Below are 13,156 nucleotides of genomic sequence, written 5' to 3' on the forward strand. Positions count from 1 at the left end.
CAACAAAATTTACAAGGACATTATCGAGACTGGAAGGTTTGAGTTTTATGGAGAGGCTAGATAGGATGGGACTTTTTTTGCTTCTTGAAGCATAGGAAGCTGAGAGGTGACCTTATAGAGGTTTATAAAATCATGAGGAGCAAAGATAAGGTGGATAGTCAAGGTCTTTTCTCCAGGATTGGGGAATCCAAAACTAAAGAACATAGGTTGAAGTTGAGAGGAGAGAGATTTAAAAGGGACCTAAGAACTAACTTTTACCACAGAGTTATGCATACATGGAACAAACTGTCAAAGGTAGAGGCAAATACAATTACAGCATTAAAAAACCATTTGGACACATACATGGATAAGAACGATTTAGAGATATGGGCCACATGCAGGCACATGGTACTCGTTCAGTTTAGGAAACCTAGTTGACATGGAGGAATTGGGTCGAAGGCTCTGTTTCCGTGCTGTATTACTCTATAAGCACCACACAGGGTGACCTGCGAAATAAACAAGTTAACCAGGAATGTAAATACAATAAAATACTACAACATGCACACAATCAGGGCCAGTACGGACAGAATGCCGGAGGGTCAGCGCTGACAGGGTCAGACCTGAGGATATGCCATAGAATTGGAGATCAGCACTGAAGGAATGCTGCACTGTTAAAGAGGAAATACTGAAGGAATGCTGTGCTGTCAGAGAGGCAGCACTGCATTGTTAGATGATCTGTACTCATAGAAGCATTCATCACGTACAAATGTGTACTTCCTTGTCAAAGATGCTGTCATTGTGATGAGACATTAAGCCAAGGCTGGGTCAGCCCTATCAAACGGGTACAAGAGATCCCACCGCACAAATAAGCAGAGCAGCTCTCCACAGTGTCCTGATTTAATACTTAGCTGACTGAAAATCTCATTGGACCTAAAATTCCAAAACTGAGGAGAGATTTTTTTTTACAAAAGCAAACGATTGCAATATAGGCTGAAAAGCTGAAATTGTGAAAATGCTGACGCAGAAGGTCAAGAAGCAAATGTTTTATTTCAGTCCAGGGAAGTGGGCATCACTGGCTTGGCCAGCATTTATTGCCTCGACCCTAGTTACCCCTTGAAAGATGGCTGCGAGCTGCCTTTTGAACCACTGCAGTCCAAGTGCTATAGATGGATACACAATGCAATTAGGGAGGGAATTCCAGGACTTGAATCAATAACACTAAAGTAGATGAAGCAACCAAACATAACTTAATTGAGACAGCATAGGTTGGAAGACCTGAATGGCTTCCCCCAATCCTAAAGGATATTTCCATGGTCTAAAAGGACATTTTTGTACCTACATAATCATCCTTCTTTGCTCCATATGAGGCGATGTAGTCAGAATGTTTATCCAGTAACAGAACAGTGGGAGCATCAGCTTTGAGAACCACATCTTTCACTGGAGTGCCCTGTGAAATAAATAAATTAACCAGGGTGTAAAGACAATAAAATACTACAATGCGCACACATTAGGCCACACAGCACCTAAAAAAATGAAGCCTGGGTAACAAGAAAAAAATAAATCTGAGGATTGGGAGCAGTTTAGAATTCAGCAACGAAGGACCAAAGGATTGATTAGGAATGGTAAAATAGAGTATCACAGTAAGCTTGAAGGGAACAAAGACTGAGGCTAAGAGTTTCTACAGGAACGTGAAGAGAAAGAGATTCGTGAAGACAAATGTAGGTCCTTGACAGACAGAAATAGGGTAATATATAATAGGAGACAAAGAAATGGCTAAGGAACTGAATAAATACATTGGTCGAGCAGTCTTAGGTGTTCTGCAAAGCGGTCCCCAAGCCTCCGCTTGGTTTCCCTAATGTAGAGGTAGCCGCACCGGGTACAGTGGATGCAGTATACCACATTGGCAGATGTGCAGGTGAACCTCTGCTTAATGTGGAATGTCATCTTGGGGCCTGGGATAGGGGTGAGGGAGGAGGTGTGGGGACAAGTGTAGCATTTCCTGCGGTTGCAGGGGAAGGTGCCGGGTGTGGTGGGGTTGGAGGGCAGTGTGGAGCGAACAAGGGAGTCGCGGAGAGAGTGGTCTCTCCGGAAAGCAGACAGGGGAGGGGATGGAAAAATGTCTTGGGTGGTGGGGTCGGATTGTAAATGGCGGAAGTGTCGGAGGATGATGGCACATTGGTTCTATCTTCACAAAAGAGAACACAAATCAGATACCAGAATTGTTGGAGGCAGCAAGATTTAGTGAGAGGGGAGAGCTGAGGAGATCAAAATTAGTTCAGAAATGGTGCTGGGAAAATTGTTGGAGTTGAATGCCAATAAATCCGTAGGGCCTGACACTCTACATCCCAGAATACTTAAGGAAATAGCTCTAGAAAAAGTGGATGCATTGGTAATCATCTTCCAGGATTCTATAGACTCTAGAACAGCCCCTGCAGATTGCAGGTTAGCTAATTTCACTCCAATATTCAAAAAGAGACGTAGAGAGAAAACAGGGAATTATTGACTGGCGAGCCTAACATTGGTAGTGAGGAAAATTCTCAAATCCACTGTCAAGGATTTTATAGCAGAGCATTTAGAAAGCAGTGGCAGGATGAGACAGAGTCAGCGTGGATTTATGAAGAGGAAACACACTTGACAAGTTGTGAGAACATAACTAGTAGAGTTGAGAAGCAGGAGCCAGTCAATGTAATATATTTGGACTTTCAGAAAGCATTTGGCAAAGTCCTACGTAAGAGATTAATATGCACAATTAAGGCACGTGCGATTGAGGACTGTGTTGAGATGGATAGGAAACTTGTGGGCAGAGGGGAAACAATGAGTAGGAATTAATGGGTCCTTTTCAAATTGGTGGGCAGTAACTAGTGGGATGCCACAGGGAGTAGTGACAGGACCCCAGATACTCACAATATATATTAATGGTTTGGAGGAACAAAATGTAACATCTCCAAGTTTGCAGATCACATCCAGTTGGGTGGGAAGGTCAACTGTGACAAGGATGCAGAGATCTTTCAGCATGATCTCGACAGGTTGGATGAGTAGACAAATCAATAGCAGATGCAGTGCAATTTGGATAAATGTGAGGTTATTCACTTTGCAAGCAAAAACAAGAGGCAGATTACTATCTGAATGGCTGTAAATTGTGAGAGGGAGTGTGCAGTGGCACCTGGGTGTCCTTGAGCACGAGTCACTCAAAGTAAGCATGTAGGTGCTGCAGGCGGTAAAGACGACAAATGGTATGTTGACCTTCATTGTGCGAGATTTTGAGTGCGGGAGCATGGATGTGTTCCTGCAGTTATACAGGGCCTTGGTCAGACCACACCCAGAATATTCTGTGCAGTTTTGGTCTCCTTTTCTGAGAAAAGATGTGCTTGCTCACTTGGGAATGCAGCCAAAGTTTACCAGGCAAATTCCAGGAATGGCACGTCTGACGTATGAGGAATGCTTGATTAAGTTGAGATTGTTTTTGCTGGAGTTCAGATGAATGAGGGGGGATGTCATAGAGATTTATAAAATTCTAACAGGGCTGAACAGGGTAGATGCAGGGAGGATGTTCTCAATGGTGGGTGTGTTCAGAATCAGGGAACACGGTTTGAGAATTTGGGGTAGACTATTTAGAAGGGAGATGAGGAGACATTTCTTCACCCAAACAGCAGTGATCCTGTGAAATTCATTTCAAGAAGCAGTTGATGCTAAAACATTGAATGTATTCAAAAGGCAACTAGATATAACACTTGGGGCAAATGGGAATCGAAGGTTATGGGGCGAAAGCAAGATTCGGCTACTGAGTTGGACAATCAGCCATGATCATGATGAATGGTGGAGCAGGCTTGAAGGGCCAAATGGCCTCCCCCTGCTCCAATCTTCTTTGTTTCCCTGTTAACATGAGCTAAAGTGACTGCAGAGACTTTATATCTGGTCCAGGATGGTGCAATGACTTACAGTTCCACATTTGCCACAACTTGTCCTCTCCTGCAAAGCTGGAATGAAATTAAAGTCAAACAGTTTGCTCTATTGTAAATATCGTGCTGTTACACAATTCACCTCTCGAATCCAATCTGTATTTACTGGCTTTATACAAACAGAACGTGTGTTTAAGCAGCTGGCACACAGACAATACAAAGGAAAGATCCGCAATGTGCTTACCGAAACATCTGCTTCCTCAGAAATTTCCCTCCCGGTCAAACCCACCCACGTACCACTAATTTTTAAGCTAAATTTGTAGCCCCACTCAATCCAGAAATTTCAATGGCTTGAATGGGGATTTTGAAAGGAAATCAATTAAACTGTTCCCACCAAAGGAGGAGACAGGGACAAGGAAGCAAACCTTATAATCAAAGCTGTTAATCAGTTTAATAGTTTAATGCCTCAACTATAAAAAGCAATTTGAGTAGTGCAGAGATAATAGTAAGTGAAGATGATGGCCAATCCAAGATAACATGGTGTGGAGCTGGATGAACACAGCAGGCCAAGCAGCATCTTAGGAGCAGGAAGGCTGACGTTTAGGGCATAGACCCTTCATCAGAAATAGGGGAACGGGGAGAGGGTCCTGAAATAAATAGGGAGAGAGAGAGAGGGAAGTGCATTGAAGATGGATAGAGGAGAAGACAGATGAAGAGGAGACAGACAAGTCAAAGAGGTGGGGATGGAGCCTGTGGAGGTAAGTGTAGGTGGGGATCTAGGAAGGAGATAGGTCAGTCCAAGGAGGACAGATAGGTCAAGGGAGCAGAATGGGGACAGTAGGTAGGAGGTGTGGGTGCGGCTTGAGGTGGGGGGGGGGAATAGGTGAGCGGAAAAACAGGTTAGGGAGGCGGGGACAAGCTGGTCTGGTTTTGGGATGCTTTGGGAGGAGGGGACGGGAGAGATGAGATTTTGAAGCTTGCGAAATCCACATTGATACGATTGGCCCGCAGATTCGCAATAAACAACTGCACCTCCCAGTCGCGAACCATTTCAACTCCCCCTCCCATTCCTTAGACGACATGTCCACCCTGGGCATCCTGCAGTGCCACAACAATGCCACCCAAAGGTTTCAGGAACAGCACCTCATATTCCACTTGGGAACCCTGCAGCCCAATGGTATCAATGTGGATTTCACAAGCTTCAAAATCTAACCTCCACCCCCACGTCCCAAAACCAGCCCAGCTCTTCCTCGCCTCCCTAACCCGTTCTTCCTCTCATCTATCCCCTCGTCCCACCTCAAGTCGCACCCCACTTCCTACATAGTAACCTCATCCCGCCCCCTTGACCTGTCTGTACTCCCTGGACTGACCTATCTCCTCCCTACCTCCCCACCTACACTCACCTTTACTGGCTCCATCCACGCCTCTTACACCTGTCTGTCTCCTCTCCACCTATCTTCTCCTCTATCCATATTCGATCCGTCTCCCTCTCTTTACCTTTTTATTTCAGAGCCTTCTTCTCCTCCCCCATTTCTGATGAAGGGTCTAAGCCCAAAACATCTGCTTTCCTGCTCCTAAGATGCTCCTTGGCCTGCTGTGTACGTCCAGCTCCACACCTTGTTATTTGAGTAGTGCAAGCCTGGATTCTGTAATTAGCTTCTTGAAGTGGTCTTTAACTTTAGACTTGCACAGAACTCCTAGTATAGAACCAACTGAGTTAAATGACCATGCTAGCATACATTCTCATCAGAAACTTCCTAACCTTCATGATTAGCCTATCCTTCTCTCTCTGATGCTTACTCAGCTTCCCCCTAAATGTACTGACATTATTCCCCTTCTAGCACTTCCCATGGGAATGAGTACCATATTTTGTTTTTAACAAGGTGTGGAGGTTCAGCCACATTTAGAGTACTGTGTACAGTTCTGGTCACCACATTACCAAAAGGATGTGGATGCTTTGGAGAGGGTGCAGAGTAAGTTCACCAGGATGTTGCCTGGTATGGAGGGTGCTAGCTATGAAGAGAGGTTGAGTAGGTTAGGATTATTTTCATTAGAAAGACAGAGATTGAGGGGGGACCTGATTGAGGTCTACAAAATCATGAGGGGTATAGACAGGGTGGATAGCAAGAAGCGTTTTCCCCCACAGTGGGGGACTCAATTACTAGGGGTCATGAGTTCAAAGTGAGGGGAGGAAAATTTAAGGGAGATATGCGTGGAAAGTTCTTTACACAGAGGGTGGTGGGTGCCTGGAATGCGTTGCCAGCAGAGACGGTAGACACAGACACGTTAGCGTCTTTTAAGATATATTTGGACAGGTACATGGATGGGCAGGGAGCAAATGGACACAGACCGTTAGAAAATAGATGACAGGTTAGACAGAGGATCTCGATCGGCACAGGCTTGGAGGGCTGAAGGGCCTGTTCCTGTGCTGTAATTTTCTGTGTACTTTGTTCTTTGAGCTGGATGAACACAGGAGGCCAAGCAGCATCAGAGGAACAGGAAGGATGACGTTTCGGGCCTAGAGGGGTCTAGGCCCAAAATGTCAGCCTTCCTGCTCCTCCGATGCTGCTTGATCTGCTGCGTACATCCAGCTCTACACCTTGTAAATCTCAGATTCTCCAGCATCTGCAGTTCCTACTGTCTCCATATATTGTTTTATTTGTTCATTGGATAGGAGAGTTGCTGGCAAGGACCAACATTTGTTGTCTATTCCTTCTCATCACAGACTGGGAACATGAAAAACTGCCCCTCCAGCCTGTTCCAATCAGATTGGTAAACTCCTTCCCAAATTTAAAAGACTTTGACCTGCTTGTACCTTAAAGTCACCCCCAATTCTTAGCAGAATATTACCAGCCCCAAGTGCAAATAGGGTATTCAACATCACAAAGGATTTGAAATTGGTTCATGAAGATACTGCATTTTCTGTACGGTGTAAATCACTAGTCTTTCTGTGTAAAACCTGCTTCTTCCGAAATGGTCTGTACAACTCGGTCAAAAGAATGATTCTGCTGGTCGTTAAGCAAAATGTAATAGAGGCTCTATCAGGTAACTTACCACCTAAAAAATTACACAAGCAAACAGACTAGCATCATAGCAACTGGGAGGGCAGTGAAAGGGACTAGCACATACCAACATAAACAATGTTATTTACCTCAGGGCACATGATGCCCTTTGTCTGCCCCTCTTATTCCTACCCACATTTGTTACCTGCTCTGCTGCCTCCAATTGATCCAAGTCCTTTTTGAAGTTCAAAGGGGATCAAATCCAAAAAGCCGGCATTAGCCTAACCATGATTAAGCCTGCAGACAATCTGTGATATTCTGCAAGGTTTCCTATTTGTCAGCTTCGACTTGCTTATCTTTATGCCGACACTGTGAATCTCAATTCATGCCAAATCATCTGGTCTCCGTGTAGTTTTACTCGTTCAAAAATCTGCCTGAAGGATTGGGCTGCAATGACAAATAAGCACCACCTGTAGGTATTCATACTGAATAGTCAGTGTGTTAGCGAGTTTTGAGAAGATTTGTGGCTCAGGTTGAGGTTCTGGATGTGAGTTTGCTCGCTGAGCTGGAAGGTTAGTTTTCAGATGTTTCGTCACCATTCTAGGTAACATCATCAGTGAGCCTCTGACGAAGCGCTGGTGTTATGTCCCGCTTTCTATTTATCTGGTTAGGTTTCCTTGGGTTGGTGATGTCATTTCCTGTGTTGGCGATGTTATTTCCTGTTCTTTTTCTCAGGAGATGGTAGATTGGCTCCAAATCAATGTGTTTGTTGATGGAGTTCTGGTTGGAATGCCATGCTTCTAGGAATTCTCGTGCGTGTCTCTGTTTGGCTTGTCCTAGGATGGATGTGTTGTCCCAATCAAAGTTACATGAACATCAACTAGCCAAAAAACGACATGACCCACTATCACTCGTATCCTTACATACAGATGAGGAAGGACACCACTTTGATTGGGTCAACACACCCATCCTAGGACAAGCCAAACAGAGACACGCACGAGAATTCCTAGAAGCATGGCATTCCAACCAGAACTCCATCAACAAACACACTGATTTGGAGCCAATCTACCATCCCTGAGAAAAAAGAACAGGAAATGACATCAACACAGGAAATGACATCACCAACCCAAGGAAACCTAACCAGATAAATAGAAAGCGGGACATAACACCAGTGCTTCGTTGGAGGCTCATTGATGATGTTACCTAGAATGGTGATGAAATGTCTGGGAACAAACCTTACAGCTCAGTGAACCAGCTTACATCTTGAACACAATAAAGACCCACTCTCTTGTGGACCGAGAGGAGGAGAGTGCTGTCTTGGAGGTGAAAGGAGGACGTCGGGTTGGCTGTGCACCCTTGCGACCAGTGGATCTTAATGCTGGCTTCGGCCTAACGCTGGTTCAGGGGAGCAGCCAACCTGCAACGATGGCTGCGGCAAGTGCTTGTGCCCCAGGTCAGGGGGTCCGGAACACCATCCGTGTTTCTGTAAAGAAGGTGGATGAAGGTGCACCTGTGGACCGCACCTTCTTCGTGAAGAGGGTCCTGTTGGACTGTTGTGGGTTTGCTGCTGCGGACATTTACTGCCTGCAGGATTTCCCCGGAGGAGGTTTTTACGACGTGACCTTCCGGAGTGCCAAGCTTTGCGAGCGCTTCCTGGAGGTTTTCAAGGAGAAAGGAGGTGAGGGCCCCCTCTCTGTATTGACCGCTGTCCCACTGTTTGTGATGCCAGCACAGAGGAGCCGTATGGTGACTGTACACATGTACAACCCGCATGTGCCAGCAGTTGATGTCCTGACCTTTCTCGGAAGGTATGTGAAGGTGGAAGGGGACCTAACTGACATCGTGGACCCCTTTGGCATCTGGACGAGTAAGAGGCAGGTCAAGGTGACGCTGAGGATGGGCGCAGACGGGAATGTCGCACACCCACCGTCCAGCTTCGCGATCGGCGGGAGCAGGGGCTACCTGACCTATGCAGGGCAACCTAAAGTCTGCCATGCCTGTGGTAGGTCAGGTCACATGGCGGCCGACTGCAAAGCCACCATCTGCAGGGAGGAGGGACACCTTGCAAAGGATTGCCCACGAGAGAGAAGCTGCAACCTTTGCGGGGAAGCGGGCCACTTCTATAGGGCATGCCCGTGGCGGGGTACCACCTACGCCCAGGTCGCCGGCAGGGGAAATGCGGGGCCAGCCCCCCTGGAGGAGAGAAAGGCGCAAGGACCCCACTAATGTGCAGGAGGGCCAGGTCGTGCAGGAGGGCCCAGCCCTGCAGGATGGGCCCGAGGCCAGCAAAGCACCCCTGCAGGCTCCGATCCCCCCCGACAACCCGGAGCCAATGGAGGCGGCGACAGGCGACCCAGGGGAGTGGACAACAGTCCGGAAAGCGAGGAGGAAGGTGCGTCGACGGGCCCAGGAACCGCAACAATCAGGTGGGAAGAGGCAGCTACAGGGGGGCTATAAGAGCTCCTCTGACTAGGAGGATTCGGAGAGGGCCCACCCGAAGCAGAAGTTAAAGGTCTCGAGGGAGAAGGAAAGCAGCACCCCGCTTCCAGGTGACGGGAGGCGTCCTGAGGCTCACTCCGACACCCAGTCAAGTGCCGCTGGAGCACTGGAGGGCCCCCCGGAACTTCCAGGCGGGAAGGAGGAAACAGCACGTCCCCAGCCTGACCCGGAGCCGGACCCTCCTGCCTCCGCACCGCTGATGGGGTGATGCCACCCGGAAGGCAGCACGGACGGTTTCCTGAGCCCAGAGAGCGTCCAGCAGTTAGCCCGGGCAATGGGCATGAAGGGACAGATGGAGGGGCTGGACCTTGGACCTGGGGAGGGTACTGCGGTCACTGCCCACAATGGGGGTACGAATTGCGAGCATTAATGTGCGCAGCGTCAAGTCAACCGCGAGATGTGTGTCCACGTTGGCCTACCTGACCACCGTCAAGGCGGACCTCCTGTTTCTGCAGGAGTGCGGGATACCGCACCTCGGCAGGTACGGGAAATGGTCCGGCGCCTGGACCTGTGGGCCTTCGATCTGGTCGGGGGGTAACGACTGTCGCTCCTCGGGCCTGGCTATTCTGCTGCGGGGGCACAACTTCACCATCTCTCAAGTTCAGGAGGTGGTGGGGGGGGGCGCCTCCTAGTGGCTGACATCACCTACAGGGACGCTCCCCTGAGGCTGATCAACGTGTACGCCCCAGTGGTACGGAGTGAGCGGTTGGCCGTCCTGCAGCGGCTTCCACCCCTGCTGGCTACGTCCAGGCCGGTCATCCTAGGCGGAGACTTCAACTGCATCATTGATGCAGATGGAAGATCCGGCGTGGGGACAGCGGGTGGGGGGATTCAACTGGACGTCACGTCCAGATTCCTGATGGGCACGGTGAAGGACGCCAAGCTGCTCGACGTCTTCAGCACCCCTGCAGACGGAGCGCAGCAGAGGTACACCTGGTCGCGGCCAGACGGGTCTATCCGCTCAAGGATAGACTTCCTGTTTGTGTCACGGACGTTCTCGGTCAGATCCACCGGTGTCGAGCCGGTGTTCTTCTCTGACCACTGCCTCCTGTTGGCCGACTGTCACTTACAGGGCGACCAGCCGGCCGGCAAGGGGACGTGGAAGCTCAACACGACTCTGTTGACCCCAGAGAACGTCGAGGAGCTTAAGAGGGAGTACGCCGGTTGGAGAACCGTGAAACCCCTCTTTGAGTCTCCAGGCGACTGGTGGGAGACGGTGAAGGAGAACATCAAGAGGTTCTTTGTCCTCAAGGGTGTTCAGAAGGCAAGAGAGAGGCGGGGAAAGCTGTCGCGACTCCAGAAAAGGGTGCAGAACCTGCTCCTTCTGCAGTTGATGGGGGTCGATGTCACGGAGGACCTCTGTGAGGTGAGGGGCCAGCAAGCCTCGCTCTTCGCCGCGGAGGCCTCCAGGATAATCTTCCAGTCCAGGGTCCGCTCCGTGGAGCAGGACGAGACGTGCTTGCGTTTCTTCTTTCAGAAAGTGCACAAAGAGAGCTCTGTGCTTAGCCGGCTGAAGGAGGACGACGGCTCGGTGACGTCGTCTCGGCCCGACGTTTTGAGGATCAGCAGATCCTTCTGTGCCGGACTGTACGACACGAAGCCCACGGACAGCACGGCCTCGAGTCGTTCCTGTCGTCTATCACGGAGGTCTTAGACGACGGCACGAGGGAGTGGCTGGACCGGCCGATATCCCTGGACGAGCTGGCCAGAGCCCTCATGTCCTTGCAGAGGAATAGGACTCCCGGAAGCGACGGCTTACCGGTCGAGCTGTATTCTGCTCTGTGGGGCCTGGTCGGCCAGGACCTGCTGGAGGTGTACGATAGTGCGCTTCGGGCAGGGGAAATGTGCAAGTCCATGAGGAAGGGCATCATCACCCTCATTTACAAGAGGAAGGGGGAGAGGGAAGAAATAAAGAATTGGCGTCCCATTTCACTTTTGAACGTGGACTACAAAATCCTGGCCAAGGTCATTGCCAACCGGGTCAGGTCTGTCCTGGAGTCAGTGATTCACCCTGACCAAACGTGTGCTGTGCCGGGCAGGAAGATCGCCGAGAGCCTCGCGCTCATCAGGGATACGATCGCCTACGTACAGGACAGGCGGGTAGACACCTGCCTCGTCAGCCTGGACCAGGAGAAGGCCTTCGACAGGGTCTCTCATGCTTACATGAGGGACGTCCTCTCCAAATTGGGGTTCGGGGAGGGCATCCGCAATTGGATCCGGCTGCTCTACGTCAACATCGTTAGCGCAGTCTCGATCAACGGGTGGGAATCAGACAGTTTTCCTGTTAGATCTGGAGTCAGGCAGGGCTGCCCGCTCTCTCCTGCCTTGTTCGTGTGCTGTGTGGAACCCTTCGCCGCCTCCATCAGGAAGGACGTGAGCCTGAAGGGCGTGACCATCCCAGGCAGCGGAGGCCTTCAGGTCAAGACCTCCCTGTACATGGATGATGTCGCTGTCTTCTGCACCGATCGTCGGTCGGTGAGTAGGCTGTTGGACATCTGCGGCCAGTTTGAACTGGCCTCGGGTGCCAAAGTCAATAGGGGTAAGAGCGAGGTCATGTTCTTTGGGAACTGGGACGACCGCTCCTTCATCCCCTTCACCGTCAGGACAGACTACCTGAAGGTGCTGGGTGTTTGGTTTGGTGGAGCTGGGGCATGCACTAAGACTTGGGAGGAGCGTATCGCCAAATTTAAGCAGAAGCTGGGCAGGTGGTCGCTCCGGTCCCTCTCCATCACAGGTAAGAACCTGGTTGTCAGGTGCGAGGGGCTTTCGGTACTGTTGTATGTGGCGCAGGCCTGGCCTATTACCTGGACCTGCGCCGCTGCGGTCACCCGGGCCATCTTCCACTTCATTTGGGGGTCGAGGATGGATCGGGTCCGCAGAGACACCATGTACAAAGACCTGGGAAATGGGGGAAAGGGCGTACCGAACGCCACCCTCGCCCTGACGGCGACCTTTGTGTGTGGCTGCATCAAGCTGTGCGTAGATCCTCAGTACGCAAACACCAAGTGTCACTACTTACTGAGGTTCTACCTGTCCCCGGTGTTGCGAAGGATGGGCCTAGCCTCGTTGCTGCAGAACGCTCCGAGTAGTTGGACCATTCCGTACCACCTGTCCTTCGTGGAGAAATTTTTGAAAGGAAACACCTTTGACCACAAGGCCGTCAGGCAGTGGTCAGCACGTAGTATCCTCAGGACCCTTCGGGAAAAGGAGAGGGTGGATCCCGTCGTGTGGTTCCCCACGCAGACTGCCAAAGTCGTTTGGCAGAATGCCTCATCGCCAGAACTTTCAAACAAGCACAAGGACATTGCTTGGCTGGCAGTGAGAGGGGCTCTGCCAGTGAGATCCTTTATGCATGCCCGGAATCTCTGCACCACCGCACGCTGCCCTCGAGGTGGCTGCGGGGGGGACGAGACTGTTGATCACCTCCTTCTGGAGTGTGCCTATGCGCAGGAGGCCTGGAGGGGGATGCAGTGGTATTTGTCGAGGTTCGTCCCGAGCAGCTCCGTGACGCGGGACTCCGTGCTCTACGGGCTGTTTCCGGGGACGCACACCGAGACCAACATCAACTGCGCCTGGAGGACCATCAATGCGGTGAAAGACGCTCTTTGGTCTGCCCGCAACTTGCTGGTCTGCCAGCTGAAAGAACTGACCCCGACCGAGTGTTGCAGACTGGCGCACTCCAAGGTCCAGGTCTACGTGCTGAGGGACGCGCTAAAGCTTGGGGCAGCCGCCGCCAAGGCGCGGTGGGGAAAGACCACCGTATGAGCCCCCTCGTCC

The 13,156-nt window shown here is 50.5% G+C and overlaps 1 protein-coding gene across 1 annotated transcript in view; it reads right to left on the bottom strand.

Annotated features, from left to right (window-relative positions):
- rabggtb (Rab geranylgeranyltransferase subunit beta) overlaps positions 1 to 13,156 on the bottom strand; it is a 55,979-nt gene that overhangs the window by 39,561 nt on the left and 3,262 nt on the right. The window contains exon 2 of the mRNA XM_048539702.2: positions 1,319 to 1,426. Coding sequence (XP_048395659.2) covers positions 1,319 to 1,426 — 108 coding nt within the window. The remainder of the gene's footprint in view (positions 1 to 1,318; positions 1,427 to 13,156) is intronic.

This window comes from Stegostoma tigrinum, chromosome 8 (genome assembly GCF_030684315.1).
Source record: "Stegostoma tigrinum isolate sSteTig4 chromosome 8, sSteTig4.hap1, whole genome shotgun sequence".
NCBI lineage: Eukaryota > Metazoa > Chordata > Chondrichthyes > Orectolobiformes > Stegostomatidae > Stegostoma > Stegostoma tigrinum.